The sequence below is a fragment of the Dreissena polymorpha genome, chromosome 2, assembly GCF_020536995.1.
Source record: "Dreissena polymorpha isolate Duluth1 chromosome 2, UMN_Dpol_1.0, whole genome shotgun sequence".
NCBI classification, from domain to species: Eukaryota; Metazoa; Mollusca; class Bivalvia; order Myida; family Dreissenidae; genus Dreissena; species Dreissena polymorpha.
Genome location: NC_068356.1, coordinates 61,585,535 through 61,613,005, shown reverse-complemented (window position 1 = coordinate 61,613,005; position 27,471 = coordinate 61,585,535). Strand labels below are relative to the sequence as shown.

Here is a 27,471-nt window from a genome sequence, read left to right as displayed (position 1 = left end):
AATCATCACTTTCCCATCCGACCATACATTATTTGATACCATTGTAATGGTGTTCTTCCATCGTTTGTAAATATGACTGTAAAAGCATTAGTATTCGTTCGTTGTAAAGACGATCCTCTACGGTTTCTAAAAAATGTACGAAAATCAGATTGCCACTTTTATAAGCGTCCGAAGTTGACACAAAAATTGATGAATTCAAATGCTACCTAAATATGTTTACCGTAAAGTCCGGAAAAAATTAAAAGTGAGTATAAAAGCCATGTTATACTTTCCATATGAATTATAATGGTATCTTAGTAGAGGGGCCCTCTAAGGTTTGTAATACATGTAACAACAACGTTGTACAATTTCAATTGAGCACTCTTGTTAGCGTCCAAAGTTGGTATAAGTTCTATGATTTATAATGCCTAATTATGTTTTGCGTTAAGTTCGGAAAATATAAAAGTGATTATAAATGCAATATTTTTCCACCGACTCGAAAATAAATAATATTGTTGTAAAGGAACTTTTATGACGATCCAAAAATATGCAAAAGTATTTTTTCAATATCAGACGTGCGCTGTAGGTTGGTATAAGTTGTTTGATTTTCCTACCTACCAAATTATGACATTTCCTGTTTTGAAGATACAGTTTTAAAGCGAAAAATAGTTGTTTGTTTTGTAACCCGATCCTACGTGTTTGTTTCTTGCCGACCCTAAGATTTTGTTTCGAGTACAGTATTTAAAGTCGATTTCCGTGCAACACGCTTTTCTTTCGACATTATCCCTTGACAGGCATATAACCGGGATATAAGGCACCCGAACCAAAACCCTACCGTAATTTTCATTTTTTAAACAAATATATGATACACGTGATGTTTTTATAGTTTTGTTAAGTGTGCGTGACATTGAACGTTGATTTAAGCGAGTTATGCGATTTAAAAACTGATACCACTCGTCAGCTTGATTTATAATTCATGTTCCAACGCGCCAATGTATTTAATTAAATGGTTTCATGGAATTGTGTATAAAAGCATAACGATTAAAATTATGTAAGAAACACAGTTTTGCACATAAATGATCGCCAACAGACCCGAATTAATAAAACAGGGGAAGGCTACACTGTGTATTAGCCACCCGCTGTGGTGATCCCTATTTATCAGCTCTATACTCAGGCACCTGGCTACTGTTATGAACAAATTGGATTTACTGAAAAATAGATGATGTCATTTATTGCCAAATTGTTATGTACATTTAAAATAAACAACGAGAGTGGACCCACATCATCGTTGCACATTTTTATAAAGTTCACTGTAATCTGGGCGCCCCGTAATCTGTTCTTTAAATAGACATAGCCTTAATGAAGACGGCGATAATAAAGTGTGAAGGTGGATATTAAGAAATAAGATCCATTTTCGCATGACCCTGGCAGTATAGCATGTAGTATTATATCAATAAGACACATTTGAATCTTTCATTTCTTCGAAAAAAAATAAGCACGTAGTCACAGGTAAAGAAGATACATTAAGCGCACTGAAAAAGGTGAATTGGACACATTTGCATCTTTCATTTATTAAAAAGCATGTGGATCTGGAGCAATACTTTGATTACTGACACATTATTCTCAAAGTCGACAGACAACATAAGATCAAAAAGAGATCCACAATTAAATAAGATCCATTTTCGCAGGATAGTGTTTTTTTTTAGAAAGTATTCACATATTAATTATAGCTTGCATTAGTTGCAATAATAAGTGCGCGTGCCATTGAACGTTGAGTTAAGCGAAAGGTGCGAATTAAATTTCACATAATTAAAATCTGAAACTATTATGTCAACTGTGCTAACATCATTAACTTAATAGTGTCAAATCGCCCATTGTCAATTAAAGGGACATTTTCATTTTTTTTTAAAGTAGTTAAAAAACAACTTGTAGTGAGTGATATTTTGATGCAACCAATTGAAACTTTTGACTTTGAATGATGAAAAATCGGATATGGGTACATTAATGATAACGTTTGTTTCGAACGCTTACCATTCTGACCATTTTTTTTTTACAAAACCGCGATCACGTAGAAGCGAGTTATTTTATTCCTATGGAAGTTTTCTAGTATGCATGACAAACACAAGATCCAAAATGCGTTTTGGTCTCGTTCGATGTTTTAACAAATATTTTACTGTTAAATAAAATGCCACGTCCGACTTGTCATTAAAATCCAGAGAGTCAAACGAAATGCACATCTACATTCTGCTCTCTTTCAATTTATCTAAATGTTTTTTAAACCACATATGCTCTATTTTATTGTTATCGAAGTTTACAATAATGCATGACAAACCAACAATCCTAAATACGTTTTGCATTTGATGATGCTTTGAACAATAATTTACTGTTAAAAACAAACCACGTTCATATGTCGTCGCTAATTCTATCGAAAATTCGTTTAAACTATGTGTCGTATTCTGAGAAAACTGGGCATAATGCATGTGCGTAAAGTGTCGTCCCAGATTAGCCTGTGCAGTTCGCACAGGCTTATGAGGGACGACACTTTCCGCCTTAATTGTATTTTTGCTAAAAAGAGACTTCACTTAAACGAAAAATCTGATATCAGCGAAAAGTGTCGACCATGTTTAGCCTGTGTGGACTGTATGTTAATTATTTTGAGGTTAAAATAGTTTTTTTTCGTCACTGAAATGACCACACACGATATACGTCACACATCTCCTAATTTAAAATTAAAGCGCAGAAGGCAATGCAAAATTAATAAAACATTATCTTATGAAAAGGAATGAAGATGTTTCGATTAAAGATTTATAAATTTAAAGAAAAAGATTTTATGTTTGTCAATAGTGTTCTGCTATGAGCGGGGATGTCCGAATAACTGTAAACTTTTGCTGAGCAAGTTATTCATGCTATTATACAGAATTGCAGTTTACCTACATATTTTTCAAAAGGTCAGATAGCTTAATTGGTAGAGCAACCCAGGCCGGTATCATTAGATGGCTCATGGGTGGGTTCGGGTTCGAATCCCGATCTGAACTTCGTAGGTAAACTTGTGGCTTCAAGGCTGGCAACTGATAGCGTGACAATCTGTTTTGGGCGGGGTTTTGGGCTAACAGTTCAGTTCATCAGTTCGTCAGTTCGTTTACAATATACCGTTCTATATCATAATGAAATTTTAATTAAATGTTATTCTTTTTGAAATTTTGCTAAGCAAGTTAATAATGCTATTATACAGCATTGCAGTTTACCTATATATTTTTCAAAAGGTCAGAATAGCTTAATTGGTAGAGCAACCCAGGCCGGTATCATTAGATGGCTAATGGGTGGGTTCGGGTTCATATCCCGATCTGACCTTCGTAGGTAAATTGTGGTTGCAAGGCTGGCAACGGATAGTATGACAATCTGTTTTGGGCGGGGTTTGGGGCTAACAGTTCAGTTCATTAGGTCACATGACACCCTTTAATATGGCCCGTTTGTTGTTGAATTGCTGATTAAAATAATAATTAAAAGTTCATTTCCTTATTTTTTATAACAGTCTTTACGAACTACAGGTTCTTCTGCTAGGAAGTGCCTTTAATGATTTAATTCAAATATTATCTGTATATGAGTTGTGTGTTAGTTTCTTCACGGAGCGTATATTGTATATTGTCATCTAGAGTCCGTGGTTTCTTCTATTACAGATTAATTGAGCTCGCTTTGATGCATCGCCTTATTTCATATTATGCCTTCTCGCAATATTTTTTACATAATTTATTTAGAAACAGTGGAAGAAAACCATAACAACGGTACCAAAAATGTATGGTCGGTTAGAAAAAGGATGCTTTTATAGTCCCTTTAAGCTTTTCCGTGTTTTCCTCAAGACATTGTTTTGTGTACAAAAACAAAACGGTATTTTTCGGTCAACTTTGACCGCGATTTTCAGGTTGGCACTGACCCTGCCATAAAATATTTTAACATGGTTAAAAACTGTGGAGGTTCTTCTTTGCAACGGTACCATTATAATTAATATCGAATTAATAATAATGTTTTTATAACCCCTTTTTCCTTTTCAGGGTTTTCTTTACGGCATTTGCGTGTGTAAAAAACCCCTGTTAAAACAGGCCGACTTTGTCCGCGATGTACAGGCCGACTCTGACCCTGCCATAAAATATTTTATATATGGTTAGAAACTGTGGTGGATCTTCTTTACAACGGTACCACTATAATTTATATCGGACGAATAATAATGTTTTTATACCCCCTTTTACCTTTTCCGGGTTTTCTTTACGGCATTTGCGTGTGTAAAAAAAACCGTTAAAACAGGCCGACTTTGTCCGCGATTTACAGGCCGACTACGACCCTGTCATTAAATATTTTGTCGTGGTTAGAAACTATGGAGGATATTCTTTACACCGGTACCATTATAATTAATATCGGACGAATAATAATGCATTTATAACCATTTATATCTTTTTCGGGTTTTACCTAAAATATTTCCGGATTTTCCGGATATTTCGGGGTTTTATACCTGCCCCAACCTGATGATACAGACCCGAATTTTAGACTAAACAGACCTTATTGCCCGCCTCATTGTCAGAAACTGGACAAAAATTACGATTAATTTATATTTTATTTATAAATATTCGAATTGATAAAAATGTTGTTACAGCTCTGACGTGTTCTTATGTGTACTCTAAGACTAAAGCAGGTCTACACAATATGTATTGGACCACGAGCCTGCAGTTCATGAGTAATATAATGTATATTATTATTTTTATGAATCGCCTTTCCACTGACATAGTGACATTCACCACCAGGGGATTAGGACGGAGTGACAAAGAAAACCAATCTGAGTGAATTGGACATTTATTGCAAAATGTCGTAAACTAAAACAACTAAATTTTCCTTCTACCCTGCTGGGCAAGCAAGAAAAACCGCCAAACGCGAAACGACGTTTAACGCCCGCCCAGCTGGATGATGTATATTATTAATTATGTTTTAAAATAGTTCGATCCCTTCAAGCACAATCTGATGCAATGATAATACTTGCATTAGCTCTTACATAATTAGATTGATGGCGACGCTTTTCTTCTCAACAAGACAAGTGCGCGTTAAGAGATAACCAATAAGCATGATAGTTAATAAATTCACGTACAATTAAACTTTGACAGTGATTATAAAAACTGAATTTTGAACTACACTACACTATATGCAATATACAAAGTATGTGTTATAGTTGTTTATATAGTTATGTTGCCATTTTTGAATGTTACATAACGATAATTTTATTCATGTTTTTTTTATATACAATATACGTTATTCGTGTGTCATTGAATGCAACTTAATTCAGGGCTGTCTCAAGCTTTAAAGATTGGTTTGAAATTCACAGCAATGTTTAAAGCTTTAGATTTCAGAAATGTATGATGTTTGGATAAGAAGGTAAGCAAACATGTCAATCAAAAATCTTTATTCACAAATGTTTCATTAAGAATGATTGACCTATAACCGAAATAGTATTTTCTCTTTAAATTCAAACCTCCTCTAAAGTTTTGGCGTAAATTCCTAATAAAATGTTTATCATTGACTACATATTTTAACTTTCACCATCATCAACACAAATGAACAATCACAATCGTCTACAACTCCGACATAAGATTTGACTTTAAAATGTTCTATTTAATAACGGTTTTCCGGTGTGTGTTTTTGTTTGCAACGATTTAAGATATTGTGATGATTTTTGGTATGTTAGTCTACCTTCATGACCAACAGATGAAGTGTGAATTTCGTTCCGGCTCATTGATTTTTGGCGAAGTTATCGGCCTTGTACTGAAAACAATTATTTTTATAATAACCGTTTCCCTGAGTGTTTTTTTTTACGCAACTCTTTAAGATATTAAGCTGATTATGACGCCCCCGGTTTGTTGGCATATACGAGAAGGACTGTCCGTCCGTCCGACATATCATTTTCCAGACTTTTTTCAAAACGCTTTAAGATGTTGACCTGCTATTTGATGTATGAGTCTACCTACATGTCTTACAGATGGAGTATGTTTCATTCCGGCCAATTGATTTTTGGCAATATTATTGGCCTTGAAATTATTGCCACGACGTCTGATCGACACACATGGTGTTTTTTTCCGTTGGGCGCCAATGTAACCCAACCAGAAAAATCCACGACCACCATGGGTATCGAACCCGGGACCTCCCGGTTCCAAATCAGGTAGACACTCTACCGCGCGTCGCTATTAAAGCTAACTCATATAGCAAGGCAGTATAAAATCTTCTTAAACCGTACCCTGCTTCATTGACAAGATGTTCTTCCTTCTCAAAGCGCGCTGCGCCGCCTTTATGGCCCTCTTGACATCACCAGCCGTCGACCCGATCCCCAGTACGTTAATATATTGAGCGTACTTCCGCACCGTCGAAGTCCTGAACTGCATTGCTGCTCCAGGTCCGCCCCGTCCGTCTTCTGCGGTGGTGAATCCGCTGTCCCACTGTTCCCGTCCCACTCCTGGCGATTATAGTGGCAACTCCTAAACCACTATATTTTCAGCCCCTATGGACAAAAATGCGTTCCGCTTAAGGAACCCCGATCTTCGAGTTCTGGGAGACAGCGAAGCCCCGTCCCACTCCTGGCGATTACAATGGCCAACCCTTAACCACTGTTTCCTCATCCCCTACGGATATTCCGCTTGGGGAACACCGATCTCCGGGTTCCGGGAGGCAGCGAACCATGCAGTAGAAAGGACGTCCGGCACAAATGATGACGGCACACGCTGGAATAGCAGAGCCGCCTTCAGAAGTTCCCCTATCCTACGAAGAAGTCTTCAAGAAAATCATCTGCGGGTGACTCTCGCCCCGGTCGCGACGTGCACGCTCCAGCTGCTGACCTAGACGATACGTGGTAAAACTTGTATCCGCATTTTATACGTTTATAAAGAGAAAGTACGGGAACAGTTTGTTTTGAAGAGTGACCTTTTACTTTCAGTTTGAAGGATGGACATTTTTCCTTTAGATTTGAATGCATTTAAAGTTTCAGAAGAATATGGATTCATGCTCATCAAACCATTGGTTTGTAAGATTTCAGAATTATTTATTTGGTTGTAGAAAATAAACACTTCTGTCGAATTGAGTTCGCACCACACAGACTTCGAAAAAAACACGATCGTTTTGTAAAGTTAAAGGGACATGGTTACATAATTTTGTACTTATTCAACAATCCCGTAATATAAGTTAACTAAAAATATATAAAGTTTTTAAAGTCTAAATTTATAACAAAAGCAGGAAAAGAAGTTAAATAAAAAATATTGCCAAGTTTGGGATTTGAACCTGGGACCTATGGAATCTTGACAAGAGTGCTACCACTGGGCCATGCAGGCTTTGCAACTGCCAAGCGAAAACAAGACACTATGTTATTATTTGACTTATATTTCCAATTATCAAGGAATTGATGACAAACACCTCATTATATTACAGATTTACAATGATGATTAGTGTCAATTGAACCAATATTTTTACATTTTTCTTTGTCAGGAGTGTTACTTGGCTTGTTTAAACGTAATTTATTGATTTATAACATTTTATTTTGATAATCATCAATTTATTAACCATGGAAAAGGTCTTTTTAAGGTTTCACACAAGTTAATGATATAATTAATGATGCAGGCTTTGATGTTTAGTTTTAAAGGGACTTGTTCACAGATTTTTACATGTTTTGCAATTATTCATTATTAAATAAAAAGCTTCATTTTATAAATGTAAATTTTAGAGCTAAAAAGGTTAAAGTATAAAACAAGAATAAAATTAAAGAATTTGAAAGAAAAGAAAGTTATAATTACCTGGGCTCAAACCAATGGCATTTGTACTAAAGGTGCTCAAACCAATGGGACATCTGTGCAGCTATAATTTTTATGCCCCCTTCGAAGAAGAGGGGGTATATTGTTTTGCACACGTCGGTCGGTCTGTCGGTCGGTTCGTCCACCAGATGGTTTCCGGATGATAACTCAAGAACGCTTAGGCCTAGGATCATGAAACTTCATAGGTTCATTGATCATGATTGACAGATGACCCCTATTGATTTTCAGGTCACTACGGTAGGTCAAAGATCAAGGTCACAGTGACTGGAAATAGTTAAATGTTTTCCGGATGATAACTCAAGAATGCTTAGGCCTAGGATCATGAAACTTCATAGGTACATTGATCATGACTGGCAGATGACCCCTATTGATTTTCAGGTCACTAGGTCAAAGGTCAAGGTCACAGTGACTCAAAATAGTAAAATGGTTTCCGGATGATAACTCAACAATACTTACGCCTAGGACCATGAAACTTCATAGGAACATTGATCATGACTGGCAGATGACCCCTATTGATTTTCAGGTCACAAACAGCCCTTGTTTACTTTTTATAAGCAATCCACATTAGTGTCACTCAATGAAACAATAACAACAGAACTCTCCAAATGATTCACTAATTTTTGGTTTGTAAAACTTTATAATTTTTATGCCCCTGGTTCGAATGATCGGGGGTATATTGTTTTTGGTCTGTCTGTCGGTCTGTCTGTCTGTCTGTCTGTCTGTCTGTCGGTCTGTCAGTCTGTCTGTCTGTCTGTCTGTCTGTCTGTCTGTCTGTCTGTCTGTCTGTCTCTCTGTCTGTCTGTTGGTCGGCCGGTCTGTCGGCCGGTCTGTCTGTAGGTCTGTCTGTCTGTTGGTCTGTCGGTCGGTCGGTCTGTCTGTCTGTGGTTCTGTCGGTCTTTCGGTCTGTCTGTCCCAAAACTTTAACCTTACAGTAAAGTTTTGCAATAACTTTTGAAATATTGAACATAGCAACTTGATATTTGGCATGCATGTTTACCTCATGGAGCTGCACATTTTGAGTGGTGAAAGGTCAAGGTCATCCTTCAAGGTCAAAGGTCAACAACAAAAAAAGCGGCGCATTAGAGGGCATTGTGTTTCTGACAAACACATCTCTTTGTTATGTTTTTAAATCGTCAAAATATTCATATTATGGTCCAGAACATTTTTGAGCATGTAAAATGTTCAGAATTATTGTTTGCTTGCAAATAACTACAACAAAAATTTCCATATCTGATACATTTTTATGCCCCCACTAGGCGGTAGGGTTGCATATAGCAGTTGAACTTTCAGTCTGTCTGTCAGTCCGTGATTCCGTCTGAAAACTTTAATACTGGCCATAACTTTTGCAATATTGAAGATAGCAACTTGATATTTGGCATGCACGTGTATCTCATGGAGCTGCACATTTTGAGTGGTGAAAGGTCAAGGTCAATGTCATCCTTCAAGGTCAAAGGTAAAAAAACCAAATCCAAGGGAAGTAAAAAGCTTTAAAGGGAGATAATTATCGGTACCTGCCAAATGAGATTTTTTTTTTAATGAATCAAAGCGGCGCAGTAGGGGGCATTGTGTTTCTGACAAACACATCTCTTGTTCTTTCAATATTTTCAATTAACAAAACAGTGAACAAGTCACTTAAAATGCACAGTATATTTTGACAGGCTTTCTAAACTTGTGCTTGTCCTGACCAAAAAATACTTGAACTCCTGAAATTAAAATAAAACTTGATGCTCTAGTATGTAAGGTTTCAGTGATTTTACTGCTTATTTATATACAAAAAAAACTGACAAGAACTTCAGAAGAACAAATGTGAATTATAGAAAACACCACCAAGAATGACATTGTTAAAGGGGCCTTTTCACAGATTTTGGCATATTTTGAAGTTTGTCATTAAATGCTTTATATTGATAAATGTAAACATTGGATCTTAAAAGCTCCAGAAAAAAATCAAGAATAAATTAAAACAAGGAAAAAAAAGTAGCCGGTACCAGGGCTCGAACCAGTGACCCCCGGAGTCCTGGAGTTAGTCTGAAGTAAAAACGCATTAGCCCTCTCGGCTATTCCGCCGAGCATACACGGTATTTGTATTTTATACCTTATATAAGCAATCTTCGTAGTTTCGTAAATTTAAACGACAAAAACAGAACTCTCCAAATTATTCAATCGTTTCGCGTTGCAACGCTTTATAATTTGTAGGTTTTCAAATCGTCAAAAGATACATATAATGGCTATATTGCACTATGGTAAATGTTCAGTAATACGGTTTCCTCACAAATATCATAACTAAAACGAAAATTTGCGAATCTGAAACAACTTTTTTCAATTTTGTCAATTTACCAAACCGTGAAAAGATCCCTTTAAATAACCACAACAGTATATTAAATTATTTATCTCCCTTCTTATTAAAATGGGGCATTATGGTGAAGAACAGTGTGTAAGTTACAGTGGCAGAATACCTGGTGCTTTATATTTTGAACATCAACCTTGTTTTGGAAGGAAATTCCAGTCAAATAACTGTTTTTGTTTTACACTTTATCTTAGAAGTTATCTTATTAGCTTAGTGGTACTAAACAAAACAAAGGCCTTTAAGATTTCCCTTTGTCCAGCTAGACCAGCAGAAACTCCAGACAAACAATCAGACTAACTTTAATGTCCAGCCCTGTGAGGTAATGTCTGGGCTTTGTCAAAATTTGCCTTAGACATATGAAGAATGTTTCATAGTCATCTATGTCCAGATACCTTTTAGTAGTGTATTATCTGCATTGTGGAAACAATGCAATATCTATGTATGTGTTGATTGTGTTGGATTTTAATGTTTTTTTTCTTTCATGCCAAAAGAAATTTGGTTTCAAGGTTTTGTGTCATAATTTTTGGGAAGTTTAGTGTCAATTAATTGGAATTGGAAAAACTAATTGTTTTATTTATATTTGTTGAACTATTTCTTATTAAACTTACTAATAACAGTAAATTAAAAAAATAAACATCAGTAAATGTATATTACAACTCACACCTCTTACTTCAAGACCAATCATCTCTTAACACAAACCATCAAAAAGTCAAACCATCAACAGGGATTTTTTTTACTGGAATTGAGAAAAACTTCTTGGAATTGGGAATATGACCCAATATTAAACTTCTATAAAGTCAGCCCAAAAAGCCCTGGGTAAAAATTGTTCTATTTGGAATAATTGTTGGTCAGTATCTAAATTAGTTTATCTGTCAACCCACACATAAAATTTTTTAAGTAATGGAGTCGTGTTCTGAGAAAACTGGACATAATGCATGTGCGTAAAGTGTTGTCCCAGATTAGCCTGTGCAGTCCGCACAGGCTAATCAGGGACGACACTTTCCGCTTTAATTGGATTTTTGCTAAGAAGAAATTTCATTTAAACAAGAAAGGTCATAAAAGCGGAAAGTGTCGTCCCTGATTAGCCTGCGTGGACTGCACAGGCTAATCTGGGACAACACTTTATGCACATGCATTATGCCCAGTTTTCTCAGAGAAAAGCTCAATGAATAATAATGAAATGAGTATTTCAAAGTTGGCATTTTTGTATCAATTTTGTTTGTAATGTGTAAACATGAACATTTCTATGTAAAATAAGGTCAATGAAGCATTGTATGCCGCTAAAATCAAACTTAGAAATATACATCAATTATTATCATGTATGTTTATTATGATACTTTTTATTTGTTTTTAGAAAGTTCTACCAGATTATTTCAGTGAATGGAATACACTGGCTCAAAACATGGCAGAGCTAGTACAACAGAAAACTCTGAGGGGTGCAGTTGACAAGGTCAGTTGTGAACCATCAAAGTTGACTTAATGGGTCTAATCATGCGAAAATGGGTATTATGCCATTCCTGGCAGGGGGAGACCAGTCTTGGCTTATCCAGGACGTTTCTGCTTATGAGACTGCAAAACATTGCATGACTTTATAGCAGACAATGAAGCTTCTAACCTGACTGCATGACTGTTTTGCTCTGGGGCTACCTTGGCTGCATTTGTTTTAAGACTCATTTTTGCATGAAGTGGGTAAAATACTTAGCTGAATAAAAAGTTTCATTGGTTGACAGTTTGAGTTCAATTAATTTTTTGAGTATGCACTTTTTAATACTACACTATTAAGGTGACTTAAAAATATACAAAAAAGCATTTTACTGCATTACTACGAATACCGTAGGTTTAAATAATAATAATACAAACAAAAAAGATAAAATACAAAACTGTGCCTGCTGTGGGGTTTGAAGCAAATGTGTAAGTGTTTCTACAACACCATGCATGATCTTGAAATTGGATGCATACTTATAAACACTTAATCTGTTATACACATTTTTGCTAACCTTTCAATGAATAACCAGGGTTACAAATGCTTTTTCATTTTTCTGATTTCAATTGGTGATTTTCAATAAAACAGCATATAGTTTTAAACGTTTTTATTAGTCAGGACAGTTAATTTGCTTGTTTTACTGTAATGCATGTATTGTTTAAATTTTTTTTTTTGCCAAACATAGAACAAGTCTCTTTTGAACTAAAATCCAGTTTAGGTGTAAAGTGTCATCCCTGATTAGCCTGTGCAGACTGCACATGCATAAAGCCCATTTTTTCGTGCTGGTTAAAAAACAACAACAACACAATATCATATGAACACAAGATTAATTATATTGCACTACAGATGATCTTGCTGGAATACCATAGACTCCAAGGGCATCATGAACAGATGACCTTGCTAGATTACCATAGACTCCAATAGTATCATGAATAGATGACCTTGCCAGATTTCTATAGACTCCAATAGTATCATGAATAGATGACCTTGCTGGAATACCATAGACTCCAATAGTATCATGAATAGATGACCTTGCTGGAATACCATAGACTCCAATAGTATCATGAATAGATGACCTTGCTGGAGTACCATAGACTCCAATAGTATCATGAACAGATGACCTTGCTAGATTACCATAGACTCCAATAGTATCATAAATAGATGACCTTGCTAGATTACCATAGACTCCAATAGTATCATGAACAGATGACCTTGCTAGATTACCATAGACTCCAATAGTATCATGAACAGATGGCCTTGCTAGATTACCATAGACTCCAATAGTATCATGAACAGATGACCTTGCTAGATTACCATGGACTCCAATAGTATCAGGAATAGATGACCTTGTTAGATTACCATAGACTCCAATAGTATCATGAACAGATAACCTTGCTAGATTACCATAGACTCCAATAGTATCATGAACAGATTACCCTGTTAGATTACCATAGACTCCAATAGTATCATAAACAGATGACCATGCTAGATTACCATAGACCCAAATAGTATCATGAACAGATGACCTTGCTAGATTACCATAGACTCCAATAGTATCATGAATAGATGACCTTGCTAGATTACCATAGACGCCAATAGTATCATGAACAGATGACCTTGCTAGATAACCATAGACTCCAATAGTATCATGAATAGATGACCTTGCTAGATTACCAAAGACTCCAATAGTATCATGAATATATGACATTGCTAGATTACCATAGACTCCAATAGTATCATGAACAGATGACTTTGCTAGATTACCAGAGACTCCAATAGTATCATGAACAGATGACCTTGCTAGATTACCATAGACTCCAATAGTATCATGAACAGATGACCTTGCTAGATTACCATAGACTCCAATAGTATCATGAACAGATGACCTTGCTAGATTACCATAGACTCCAATAGTATCATGAACAGATGACCTTGCTAGATTACCATAGATTCCAACAGTATCATGAACAGATGACCTTGCTAGATTACCATAGACTCCAGTAGTATCATGAACAGATGACCTTGCTAGATTACCATAGACTCCAATAGTATCATGATCAGATGACCTTGCTAGATTACCAAAGACTCCAATAGTATAATGAACAGATGACCTTGCTAGATTACCATATACTCCAATAGTATCATGAACGGATGACCTTGCTAGATTACCATAGACTCCAATAGTATCATGAACAGATGACCTTGCTAGATAACCATACACTCCAATAGTATCATGAATAGATGACCTTGCTAGATTCACATAGACTCCAATAGTATCATGAATATATGACATTGCTAGATTACCATAGACTCCAATAGTATCATGAACAGATGACCTTGCTAGATTACCATAGACTCCAGTAGTATCATGAACAGATGACCTTGCTAGATTACCATAGACTCCAATAGTATCATGAACAGATGACCTTGCTAGATTACCATAGACTCCAAGGGTATCATGAACAGATGACCTTGCTAGATTACCACAGACTCCAATAGTATCATGAACAGATGATCTTGCTAGATTACCATAGACTCCAATAGTATCATGAACAGATGACCATGCTAGATTACTATAGACTCCAATAGTATCATGAATAGAGCCTTACTCTGGCAAAGTGGAGTTTAATGCATGTTCATTAACTGTTGTCCAACATTAGCCTGTGCAGACTGCACAATACTCCCTGCTAAACTGGAACTTTGCTAAGGAGAGACTTCCTTTAAACTAAAAATACAATTAAAGCTTAAAGTGTTGTCACTGATTTACATGTGCAGACTGCACAGTCTTATCTGGGACAACACTTTATGCTCATGCATTAGACCCTGTTTTCACAGAGCAAGGCTCAACGATATTGCATTCCAGATGGCCTTGTTTGACCATCATAGACTCCAAGGGTACCGTGAACTCAGGTTGGCTCACCTCCAGCTGTCCATCATTGCCTCGGGTTATATCTGGCAGGAAGGGGATAGTGGGGCAGCAAAGGTCTGTTGTTTATGTTTGTTGTATGTTTAGTGTTAACCTATTAATTTAAGCTCAATTGCATTGAAAGCCTGGCGTTTATTGAGATATTCTCGAGTTCATTTCCTTGGTAGAACCAGTACTATTTGTTTTTAGGGATTTCTAAAAATTTCTCATACAATGTGGATCAAACTCGTGACCACATAGTTGCCAGGCGGGCACCATATCCACTATGTCAGGGCGACTTACATGTTTGTAACACAAGCCAATTCCTTGTGTATATCTGTGCAGTTTTTGCTTATTTCATAGCCATCCTAGTTTTACTTCCAATGGTGTAAGTATTTTAAGTATCTTCACTTAACACATCAAAGGCTTTAAAAAGGTTTAGGGCCATTGACTTATTTAAAAGAAGATCTCTTTTAATGTTATGCCTAAGTAATTTAAAAAAAAAAAACAACACAAAAATTGGTTGCAAACACTGTAATTGATAATAAAATCTAGTTAAGCAGTGAACAGTAAAAGCCTGATGACATTAATACTTATTTTAAAATCTGTGAGCTGTTAGCATCTTTGTCTTAGCATCTGCGATACTAAACATTTGTTTTGTTGTTTTAGGTGCTGCCAGCCTGTCTAGCGGTTCCCTGGCACGGGGTGTCCATGTTACTGGGGATACAGCCAGTGTTGTGTCACCCAAGTCTTGTGCTCGCCAACTGGACTGTGGATGATCAAGGGTATGTCTGCTAACTTGAATGCATTTCTATTTAGCTCAATTGGGTTAATAATTGAGAGCATTCGATTCCAACTTAATAGATAAATTATAAATATTATTGTGATGCCTTTCAAGGTGTTCCAAATCAGTTGTAAGGTTTGCTTGCAGTGTGCTACAAAGTCTCTACAATCTGCCGGGTGGTGATCATGCAGAGTGGTTTGTAACCGTCACAGCACAAGTTGAGTTGGCTTTTGCGAAGGGTTTGAAGGTTTGTAGGTAGAAATTGATCTATTAATATGCTTTTGTCTATTATAATTAATGAGAAACGATACTCATTTAGAATGCCAGGTTTTCTGCAAATTACTATAGAAATTATTTCAATATTTGTTAAAAATAAAATTGTTCACAATTTAAAGAAAATATAAGTAATTAATTTACTTTGTAAAAATACTGACATAGTTGTTCTATCTGTTCTGCTGTTATCATCTTGAAAAGCATGTTGCTTTTAGGAAGGTACAAGCTTTTTAAATGTTGAAAGTATCGCTTTTCACTGTTAAATGCAGAATCGTAACAAAACTTGAACATACAAATAATTATTGAAAACAGCTGCACTAAATTTTTCAGGCCCTGATGCAAGCGCTTACACATGCTCAAAATAGAAATGTTGATGCCCTGGTAATTGATTTGCAAAACATCAAACACACTGTTCAGGAAATGAAAAAGGCATTCAGCAAAATGCATGGTTGGTTCAAGTATATTTTAGATTCTGGATATTTGAAAAAATGAATTTATTGGAAAAATGATATTGAACCAATTTAATGAATTTGTTGTTTTAATTTATATACATCCATTTACTTTGACAAGCATGGAGTTAGTATGTTATTTTTAATTTAGAAAAGCTGTCAGCTGAGACCTTTTACGATGTGCTGCGGCCATTTCTAAGTGGGTATGTTCCAATTGTACATTATTGATTATTAAATGTACACATATAACACATAAAATGATGTTTAAAGTGAGTAAACATTGTATCCTCTTAAAATGAATAATAATACTTTGGTAACATAAAATTCATTTAAAATGTCGTGATTCTAAACTTGTCAGTTACAATCAGGCAGTCACGGTCAATTTATAAAATAACATCAAAGTCGTCATAACCACCACCACTATCATCACCATTATCATCATCATTGTCACGATCATTATCATGATGATCATAATAATAATAATCATCATCACCACCACCACCATCATCATAATGAGAAATTGCATCATTCTTCATACATTATACACACAAAATGTCAAATTCAAAACCATATATCTAATCAGATACATTTGTACAATACTGATTTCAAGTGCTTGTTACAGCTGGGGCGGAGATGGGTCCCCACTCCCTGACGGTGTTGTGTACACTGGGATTAGTGATGAACCATTACAGGTACAGTGTGAGCTGAAAGTTTTCTCAGTTTATACAGTAGGCCGTGAGCCAAGAACCTGAGTCTCATGACATATTGTTTGCAATTGGCTAGTGGGGCGTTACGGAGAAATTTAACTTAAAAATATATGAGTGTAAAACGTTTTTTAATATTTTTTTTTAGATTACCTTTAATACAAAATGCAAACTTTGTAAGAAAACAACTTATTTTAACATTCCTTAATAAAGAAAAAGATTGTAATCATTCAAAGCATTCCTCCTATGATTATTTAATAATATTTTCTATTAAAATATATGTGACACATATATATTTTTGCACATATTTATATGATACACATACATATTCCTTTAACATACTTATTGTGTGTCAAACATATTATTTCAGATCATAATCACATTATTCTATCAAACAATATGCCAACAAGCTTGGTAAAATAATAGCAATAATCAATGTAACAATTATTAATCATGATAATAATAATAACAATAATAGTGATAATAATAATGATGATAAAGAGATAGCATACGTTCATCTCTCAGGCAAATAATAGACCGTTTAATACTCAATTTAGAATAATTTTTATAACCTGATAATTGTATCATCTATTATTATAATGATGATTATTATTATTATAAGCTCGGCTGTTTTTGGAGAAAACTTGAGGTATTGTCATATTGAGCTCGCAGTCCAGTGTCGCCCGCCCGTGTCGTGCTATAAACTCAAAATTGGCTCTAAAATCAAATTGCTGCCACCTACAACTTTGAAACTTCATATGTACATGTAGATGCACCTCGATGAGTTCTACGTGCCACACCCAATTTTGGGTCACTAGGTCAAAGGTCAAGGTCACCGTGACCTCTAATATAAAACTTTACCATAGGCTCTTATATCAAAGTGCTTCCACCTACAAAACTGCACCCACAGCCGAGCGTTGGCACCTGCTATGCGGTGCTCTTGTTTTTGTAAAAACAATAACCATAATAATAATAATTATTATTATTATTTTATACTTTCAAATCAAAGTGTAACTAACGATTTGTCTTTTTATTTTCATTTTCATAGTTAGGACACAGGAGTTATATCACTGATCAGCAAACACTTCATCATGCAAATTGTCAATTTCAGTACAATCATCTTTTTCATCCTCATCCTGATTGGTTTTATCCTATTGCAACTTTGTACAGAGCATGTCCACTAGCTCACACTATTAATAATTTCGATTCCGTTTTCACCAAGTTTCCAGCCACTATTTTGAACATCCGGCATGCAGGGATATCTCATGGGCAAGCAACCTAATATATGTTTGGTAATTGGCAGGTCTAATGTGCATGTTAAGTGTTGCTTTACATTGAGGTAGCAAACTCAAGTCAATAGTGTCGCATGAGTTCAGAGTATTACCTTTGATATCACTTCTCTTACAGAAAGTTTCAGACCGGAGCTTATTTACATCTGAGTAATTTTGCTTTCCATACATATAACATACAAAATACTCTATTTCCACTAACAAGTCATCACTACACTCATGTCTTTCACCAAACTTGGCATAGGTACGCATTAAGTCTGTATTTTTCTTGAGAAGCTCTACTGGACCTACTTTTCCCCTTCTCACAAATGCGCTCACAGTATCGCAACCAGTAAAGCTGTGAATTGCGTGTAACAGTGAATAAAAGTCGTTTCCCTTTGCTTTTAAATTTCTTTTCTATGTCGATGAGTCTTCGTTTGTTTCCAGTTTCCATGTCAAATAGGATTGAACATCCAATTTGTCTCCAATACCTTATAAGAAGCACTAGTACATCTGTATCAGGTGATCTCACAATTATGGTTTTGGTGTCAGGTTTAAATTCTGTTATGTGCATGGAGTGCAAAATAAATCTTGTATCTGCTTCCTCTTGAGACGAAAAACAAAGATTGGTCTGGAAGTACCTCAGTTATCATTCCGTCATATCTTGTAAGCAGACAGTATTGTTCACCAAGAACATACTACATTTGGCGATCCTTAAGTTTTTTTGCATATTTATCAGTGCTTCATTGTTCCAATAGTAATTTTAGAAGCTGTGTTTTGTTAGAAGCGTGTGAAAGAAAACTTTTCCACTATTCCAATATAAACATAGATTCATTTCATTGAACATTTTCTTAATTGAAAGCCGTATAAAGAATTAAATAGTACATGTAGCAAGGATTTCACTAGTTCGAGTAGAATTACTCTTCTGACTGTATATAATTTACTTCCAAGATAAATTATATATAGAAAACAACTTTTTAATTATGTTATTGTATATTTTCAAACTAGTATTTTTATTTTAATAATTCCGCAAAAGACTCACAATATTGTCAAAATAAAACGGTGTTTACTTTTGCACATATTATTTTGTTCCTCTCTTATTCACAGTTTTAGTTCAAATGAAAATTGCTCTGGAATGTGCTGTCTGTATTATTTCAAGGAGACACAGCCATGACATTTTCTTGAATATATAATAAATAGAGAGACTATATAAATGTGAACATAATAATAACCCTTGGAACAAATATATAGAGCCAATTGAGCACATTTATCAACAGAGCCTGTGGTGTGATTAATTTACTTGCATTCCTTGCAGTACAAATCCTGCAGTATGAAAACATAACAGTTGATAGAACATCATATTTCGACTAAATTATAACTCATTTTTGAAAAATACATCAAGATGTATTTCTGATTTACCAAAACTGATCAAATAATTTAGAAATAAATGCCATTTACTATTGCCTGACATTTTGAAAGTCAAAACTTTGGTTTCGTCTGTAGAAATTCAATCAAATGAACTGATCCAAACAAAGGGACATAACTGTTTTGTAAAAATAGTTGATATTTACAATTTGTGTGTATCAAAGATACACTATGAAGGTAGATTTGTCATTCACAATGTCTAAATTCAATAGAATATGTTTGTGCAGCAGTTATTTAGCAAAAATATTGCTTTAAAAGAATAAATAGCAGCAGTATTGCAAATTGAAAAGAGTAAAAAGGCAAAATAAGGGGTATACGTTTCAAAGTCCCATAACTCTGTAAAGCCCCAACAGAATTTTGCAAACTTTTGCCAGGGAATGCCAACTACCTAGAGGGTTAAGAAAAACATAACCTTGAAAATTCCCCCTTGGGGGGAGCAGGTTCATAATGCAGCTCAAGGTCTACAGCTTTTGATGCAGCTTTTTTGTATTAAAGTCTTTTTCATAATCATGCAATATACTGATTTTGAGATGTTTATATTGCATTATGAAGTAAAAATACTTAATTGTCAAATGGAAGAATGCTCCTACATGTACATTTAAGTCACCTAGATGTAAAAAAAAATTAACACTTCAAACAAGTTTAAATAATTATTATGGGGCCTAGACCTTGTCGTGGAAATCATGGCTTCATACAAATGGAACTTGTAGAATCTCAAATAATGCCATGCAGTCGAGGATGACACTTTCCCATTTGATGATGTTTTCTGTCTAAAGAAATTTTCAAAACTGGGCAGTGAGGTTAGTTGGTAGAGCACTGAACTATATATCCATTGATTCTGTGTTTGATTCCCAACCTGGCTACAAAACCTGTGTGTAGATTGGTAATGAACTGCTTTCTATGACAATGCTTCCCCTTCCTCTGATTCAGTTGTCAAGTACTGGCATAAGTAGCTGCACTTGATACTCGTAAACCAGCTAATCCAAGAAAAATGTCAGTTCGTTTACTGACCGCTTTTGACTGAAATAATGTTGAGAGCCGTGAAAAATCTAACTTAGCAAATAAGCAAACAAATTTGAACCATAAATGCTCTCTCTATGCAGAAAGTTTTGCCTGGATTAGGCTTTGCTGACTCATCAGTCTCCTACTGGACAATGCTCTACACAAATACATATAATAAGGATTGTCCATGACATGCATCTTATATGCTGGTATATCATGGTTGCTATGATATTTTCAGATGACAGGTGGAAGTGCAGCTCAAAGCTCCACCCTACAGTGCATTGATGCTGTTCTGAGGGTCAGACATGGTCCTGGTGAGTAAATAGTCATGTCAGTGTTGGAAGAAGGCTCTGTTGTTTATCTGTCCGTCTGTCTGTCCATAACATTATTGTGTCTGTTTCACATTTCCGTTAGCATTTGAAGGGTTTTCATACAATTTTAATCAAACATTTATGTCAGAGAAGATGTGCAGACGACAGGAGTCAGTCACAACAGCTCAAGGTCTCACTTGATGGTTAAATGCTGGAGCCTCAGTCTTTATATCCACTCAATATCCCCAGTATCTCTGTTGAAAAAGTTTCATTATAATTAGCTCAAATTTTTTGCACACTAAGACTGAGCAATCATTGGAACAAAAGTCAAGGTTAAACTTACAAGTTAGAGTGTTTGAATCTGTATTTTATTATGTCTGTTGTATATCTTGTGTGTCCTATAAGAGATTTTCATAATACTTGTGTCAAAATGTTTATTTAATTGAGGCAATTTGCAGAAGGCATGAGGTTGTCATGACTCCTCAAGGCCAAGGTCAAGGTCACTTTAGGTCGAAAGTCATGGCAGCGCAACTTTTAGCTTTCCTTCGAACTTTTAGCTGGTTTATTAGCTCGGCTGTTATTGGAGAAAACCCGAGGTATTGTCATAGCCAGCTCGTTGTCCCCCGTCAGCTGTCCGACGTAGGCGTCGTGCTAAAACCTTTACATTGGCTCTAAAATTAAAGTGCTTCCACCTACAACTTTGAAACTTCATATGTAGATGCACCTTGATGAGTTCTACACGCCACACCCAATTTTGGGTCACTAGGTCAAAGGTCAAGGTCACTGTGACCTCTAATATAAAACTTTAACATAGGCTCTAACATCAAAGTGCTTCCACCTACAACTTTGAAACTTCATATGTAGATGCACCTTGATGAGTTCTACAAGCCACACCCATTTTTGGGTCACTAGGTCAAAGGTCAAAGTCACTGTGACCTCTAATATGAAAATTTAACATAAACCTTTACATTTGCTCTAAAATCAAAGTTCTTCCACCTACAGCTTTGAAACTTTATATGTATATGCACGTTGATGAGTTCTACACGCCACAACCAATTTTGGGTCACTAGGTCAAAGGTCAAGGTCACCCTGACCTCTAAAAAAATAATTTATTTCTGACAAGCTTTCGCAGCCCAGCGTTGGCACCCGTTATGCGGTGCTCTTGTTTAAATTCTAACAAAATATGTGTTTTCATGGCAAACACATTTAATGTTTGCATTTACATTTAAATTTGCATTTGAGCCCTTCTCTGGGAAAATGGGGCTTAAAGCACGTGCATAAAGTGTTTTCACAGATTAGTCTGTGCAGTTCACTAATGCTAATCAGGGGCAACACTTTCCGCTTATATGGACTTTTTTGTTTAAAGGAAGTCTCTTCTTAGCGAAAATCCAGTTAAGTATCTTCCCCGATGCACCTGTGCAGACTGCACAGGCTAATCTGAAATAACACTAAACGCATGTGCATCAAGCCCAGTTTTCCCTTAGCAAAACTCATTTTTACATCTAAGTATGCAATATTGAAGTGTTTGCTTTCAGAAATTCGCAGTTTCTTAGAGAACATGAGGAACTATATGCCACCTGCTCATAAAGAGTTCATAGAAACAATAGAGGAGCATTCCCAGGTCAAACTAGCAGGTAATGCTTCATATGCTTATTTTTTAGCTCACCTGAGCAGAAAGGGAGCTATTGCAATCAAGCTATATCCAGCGTCTAAAATTCTACATTCTCGTTTGGGAATGCATTGCAGTAGCTTTAATGAACATTTATACGTGAAAAACATATTGCGTAGTCCATATCGTCACTATGCTGAGATTAAAGATACCCATCACTTTTTCTTCACTTGTCCTATTTAACTGAAAAATAGCTATTCTTTTTGACTATCAGTTTAGTTTCCAACCCATAACTGTTCAACTTCTTTTCTTAATCATGGTTTCAAAGGTAAAGGGCATAATAAGGTGGTAAAATGTCAAATCAGGCAATAAATGAGCTTGAAAATTGCTGTCTCAGCAATTTCTTTCCATATATGGATGGATTGTGAAATAACTTGGCACAAATGTCATCCATCATGAGATGACAAGTCACATGTACAACCATACATGCCAGACGTCCCGATCTCGGGGGGACAGTCCTGCTTTTGGGCTCTTTGTCCCGGCATCCCGATATGAGACAATTTGTCCCGACATTCGTTAAAAACGATCTAAAGTCTATAAGTTCCCAATAAAATTCGCTTTTCAAGCTCTTTCTGGCTAAAACTTACCATCGCTAATCCCTTTATTGCCCCCAATTTACAACCCACTTCTACTACTCGAGTGCACCAGTGTTGTTTTTGACACCTTATCAGCGATTTATTGGCAATTTAATCAGCATTCACACCATGGTGTTCTTATGATAAGAGTCGCTAATTGCTATCCAAAGATGTATCGTACAGAACTAAACGCCGCCTGCGTTTGTATTTCATGGCCCAATCAAGAAGAACAATTAATATTATCCTGTGTATTATACAACCCAACATTATAAAACCTGTCAAAACACCGATTTTGTACATCAAACAAATTGAATGCTATCCAATACACATTGATGTTTCTCACAAATAACCTTTCGTTTTCGACGGATTTTCAGAAAAAAGTTTGTTCATATTGCATCAATCTAAATTTAGAGTTAATTTACGATTGGTTAAATAAGAATAGTGCTCGATGCGCTCACATCGTGTCACACGATTTACATAGGTTCAAGGGTATATCCCTGCACCAATTGGATGTCAAATCGAGGCAAACGGGAACACCCCACATTTCAGTTCATGGAGTGTGTTTACTTCTGGAAAATGGAAAACGTATGCGTTCACGAAATTCTGAACACACATTTATCATCAATATTGGGCAGAAATTAAGAGTTTTTGTAAGTTATATACTGATTACTGACTAAAGAAAAGGTGAAATGATTGATCGTTGTAGGTGTCCCGCTTTTTGGTCAAATGTCCCGACAATTTTTAAGGAAAGTCCCTATTTGGACCTGAAAAATTCTGGCATGTATGTGTACAACTTGTAGCCTACCTCAATGGCCAAGGTCTCACTTGAAGTGTTAGATCAAATTTGGCCTTAAAACAGCTAGTTCTGACTATGACATTGTCATTCATAGTAATAGTGTAAGATAACTTATCACAAATGACAACCATGAGGAGACGGCATTTCTTGTGTACAGCCGTCTCCCTTCATTGAAAAGTCAAGGTAAGACTGGAATTTATCAACTTGAAAATATCCCCAGACTTTCCTCTGTGTTTCTGTTGTGATAGACCATGAATTTGTACTTGTTGGATTTCTGTTATAGATATTGACTTTTCTGCATCAATTTATAAAAGGTTCATGGTTGAGAAAAGATGCAATTCCTTGGATGGCACAGAAAGTAATATATATTTGATACTGTTGAACACTGCCTTCATGGTAGTTGTTGGGACTATTAAACAATTCAAAATAAAAAAGTTTGAAATACCGATGTTCTATGTTGGATTCTGTATGTTTTTATAGAGCGTCATAAGTAGATCATTATGTGTATATTGATTTGAAGGTTCATAAATACTATTATAGAAATTGTAAAAATCAATAAACTCAGCAATTATTTGTTTTTGTATGTACATATTAACAGTAAAAAAAAAAAACATTTAATTCGTAAAGTCATATATCAATACGGCAAGCAGCATTTGGTAAGATAGAAAACAATATAAGGCACGAAAAAGCTGGCAGTGAATGCAAATGTGCGACTTTGAAATAAACACTGATGCTAATGTGAGAGATAGGTTTTTAGAACGGAAATTTAGGTTCTTAAAAGAGATTAATTTTAATAAGGAAAATAAAATTAACAATGTAAAATTAAGTTAGTTGTAGCAGGAAAAATCAAGACCAGAAAAAAAGTTTGACAAAGGGATACCAGTGATTAATGGTTTTTAAAATAGCGGTGTTCACTGTATGTCATAGGATGAGATGTTGTTTCCTAGAATTATTTTTGCCGTCTTACAGTTGCCGAGAGTCATGATCAACAACTGACAGCAGCGTACAACGAGTGTCTGGAGTCTGTTGTTGACTTCAGGAGTTACCATGTGCAGATTGTAACCAAGTAGGTTACTGTGGGTACATCTAGTGTCTTTAAATTTTCATTTGTTTTTCCTTCTACACCTTCAGACAAGCCATAATGATGAAGGATGTCTTTCTTCTTTTCTCCTCCACATTTCCATGTTGCTTTGTACTTACATTATTGCTAATAGGCACAACTTTACCCCTTTATTGCTGTAAAAATAGATTTCTGTGCAGAATATGTTCTTCTGTTTGATTTTCAATTTCACTGGAGCATGCTGATGATGAACACAGCTTCATTTTATAGTTCATATGTGCGCTGAGCCTATATTTGCATTAGTTCAAACTACCCTTGCTAGCTGTGTTTTATTGACAAACTATGAGAGTTTCAATTCTGATCATTACCAGGCTTTTAGCCTGCATATATGTTTTTCTTCCGATTATGCTCATATATCCAGAATCTTCAAAGGCCAGTATATGTTTGTTTATTGAAACCTAGGGTGTTATTTTTTAACCAATTTTGGAAAGGAAATGATAAAACCCCTTTCATGATTCACCTTAATTCTTCATTTACAAAGGAAAAGATCCAGCTTATTTAAGAACCGTTTGCAAAAGTGGCATTAAAAGCGAGGAAATAAGCTGAAAGGAGGCGAAACCACACTCCTGGAAATTAATGAGATTTGGATAGGAAATGATTAGACATTTTCTTTAATCACAGTTTTATTGTTTCCTTAAAGGTACTAGTATCTGCCTTTGGCTTGTATTTACAAAGCTCCATAGGTTAATCTTATTTTATCTTAATCTTTCTTAGGTTATTTAAAATGGATATCCCGAGGCATTAAATAGACGTAATTAAAGGAAATATATTCATGGAAAAAAATTCCTCAAGTTGTCCGTCAGGAGTTTAACAAAAAAATATGAGCCCAGAGCACTTTGAAAAGTCTTCGGTTCCAAGTGTTTGTTGATGTTGAGTATGTTTCTAAATTCTTCAGATACATTGTGCTAATGGCGAACAGGGAAACGAGGAACAAAGACTATGAGGCACTGGCTACGCGCGGAACTGGCGGATCAAGTATGTAGTTTATGTATAAGTGACAACCATTGTTTGTGTGGGGTATATTGGAATAACTGTCAGTCCAGTGAGTCCACATACCCTGTAATAAGCTCGTGTAGTGAACTTTTTCCATATTATTAAAGCCATTAATTTGATACTCTCAAATATGTGGCGTGTTCTGAGACTTTTGATTTCTAACTATGAGAAAACATCATTTGAAATAACATCGCTTAATTAGTTCTTTTTAGAATTGGGGTTGTCCGTCCATCAGTCTTTCCGTCAGTCATTCTGTCCGTCCGTCTATTACAAACTTTTCAGGGCTATATCTCAAAAACTAAATAATATATCAACATGTTACTTCATAGGTGTACAGATTTCAATGAGGAGAAATGCCATACACAAGAACCATAACCCTACAAATTCTTAAATAAGAATTCTGCCCTTTGTTTTTTTTATAAAATGTAAGTTTTCACTGCTATATCTCAGACATCATACAAGATTTCAACATGAAATTTCATGGTTGTATAGATATCAATGAGGAGAATTGAATATAAACTTGAGAGTAAGTGACCTTCTTGAGAAGAAAAATAAATTACTGATTGTACACCTAACCGACTGAAAACACGTAGCCTCATTGTTCTTTGCAAGTTATATAAGCTGAGGAATTGAATCACTTCCCGTCCCACTTTCAGGTGTTACAATGCCTACAATATGTGACTTGTGAAAGCTATTGTTAAAGCTATTTGCTGTTACCGAGATCTTGGGGAGTTTTACCATTATACTGGGAAATGTACACTTCGTCAATACTTCAGATGAACAGAAAGTGTCTGAATTTATATGACAAAATTGTTTTTAAATTTAAATTGACTTATTGTTACTTTTTATGGTTTTTGTACTTCATTGTGTTTTTAAGTAGATTTTCTGCTTAACCAGCCAACAATATTGCCATTACCAAATTGAAGCAAAGTACAGTTGTTTTTAAACTTAATTAAAACTGTGTGTGTCTTCATGCAACACATTTTGGTTTTGATAACAGTTGTATTTCATAAAAATAGTCGAACTAAGAGGTAAATCCCAATTTTTTAATCAGAGGACAGTCCACAATATCTTTTGAAAATGGCAACTGCTGCAGATTCAGTTAATGAAAGTTCAGGTTTTGTGAAGGACTATTCTTGTGTTGTTTGTGAAAGTAAAAGTATTGAAACATGTGCTGACATTTTTAGCTCATCTATTTTTTGAAAAAAAATTATGAGCTATTGTCATCACCTTGGCGTCGGCGTTGGCGTTGGCGTTGGCGTTGGCGTTGGCGTCGGCGTCCGGTTAAGTTTTGCGTTTAGGTCCACTTTTCTCAGAAAGTATCAATGCTATTGCATTCAAACTTGGTACACTTACTTACTATCATGAGGGGACTAGGCAGGCAAAGTTAGATAACTCTGGCGTGCATTTTGACAGAATTATGTGCCCTTTTTGTACTTAAAAAATTGCAAATTTTGGTTAAGTTTTGCGTTTAGTTCCACTTTTCTCAGTAAGTATCAATGCTATTGCATTCAAACTTGGTACACTTACTTACTATCATGAGGGGACTGGGCAGGCAA

The 27,471-nt window shown here is 35.6% G+C and overlaps 1 protein-coding gene across 5 annotated transcripts in view; it reads left to right on the top strand.

The window, feature by feature from the left end:
- Positions 1 to 4,544: 4,544 nt before the first annotated feature.
- The window catches only part of LOC127867275 (myoglobin-like), a 40,350-nt gene continuing 17,423 nt past the window's right edge, over positions 4,545 to 27,471 (top strand). For 3 of the 5 annotated variants that reach the window (XR_008043416.1, XM_052408327.1, XM_052408328.1), the window contains exons 1-12: positions 6,904 to 7,026; positions 11,510 to 11,605; positions 14,502 to 14,621; positions 15,213 to 15,328; positions 15,475 to 15,574; positions 15,931 to 16,048; positions 16,201 to 16,252; positions 16,672 to 16,741; positions 20,687 to 20,762; positions 22,295 to 22,393; positions 24,769 to 24,865; positions 25,815 to 25,894. Coding sequence is in view for 4 of the 5 variants with exons in the window: in XM_052408327.1 (XP_052264287.1) it covers positions 6,952 to 7,026; positions 11,510 to 11,605; positions 14,502 to 14,621; positions 15,213 to 15,328; positions 15,475 to 15,574; positions 15,931 to 16,048; positions 16,201 to 16,252; positions 16,672 to 16,741; positions 20,687 to 20,762; positions 22,295 to 22,393; positions 24,769 to 24,865; positions 25,815 to 25,894 (1,099 nt within the window). In the remaining variant the exon portion in view is untranslated. Of the gene's footprint in view, positions 4,706 to 6,903; positions 7,027 to 11,509; positions 11,606 to 14,501; positions 14,622 to 15,212; positions 15,329 to 15,474; positions 15,575 to 15,930; positions 16,049 to 16,200; positions 16,253 to 16,671; positions 16,742 to 20,686; positions 20,763 to 22,294; positions 22,394 to 24,768; positions 24,866 to 25,814; positions 25,895 to 26,568; positions 27,086 to 27,471 lie in introns of those variants that run through there. The other 2 variants (XM_052408329.1, XM_052408330.1) reach the window with 2 other exon arrangements.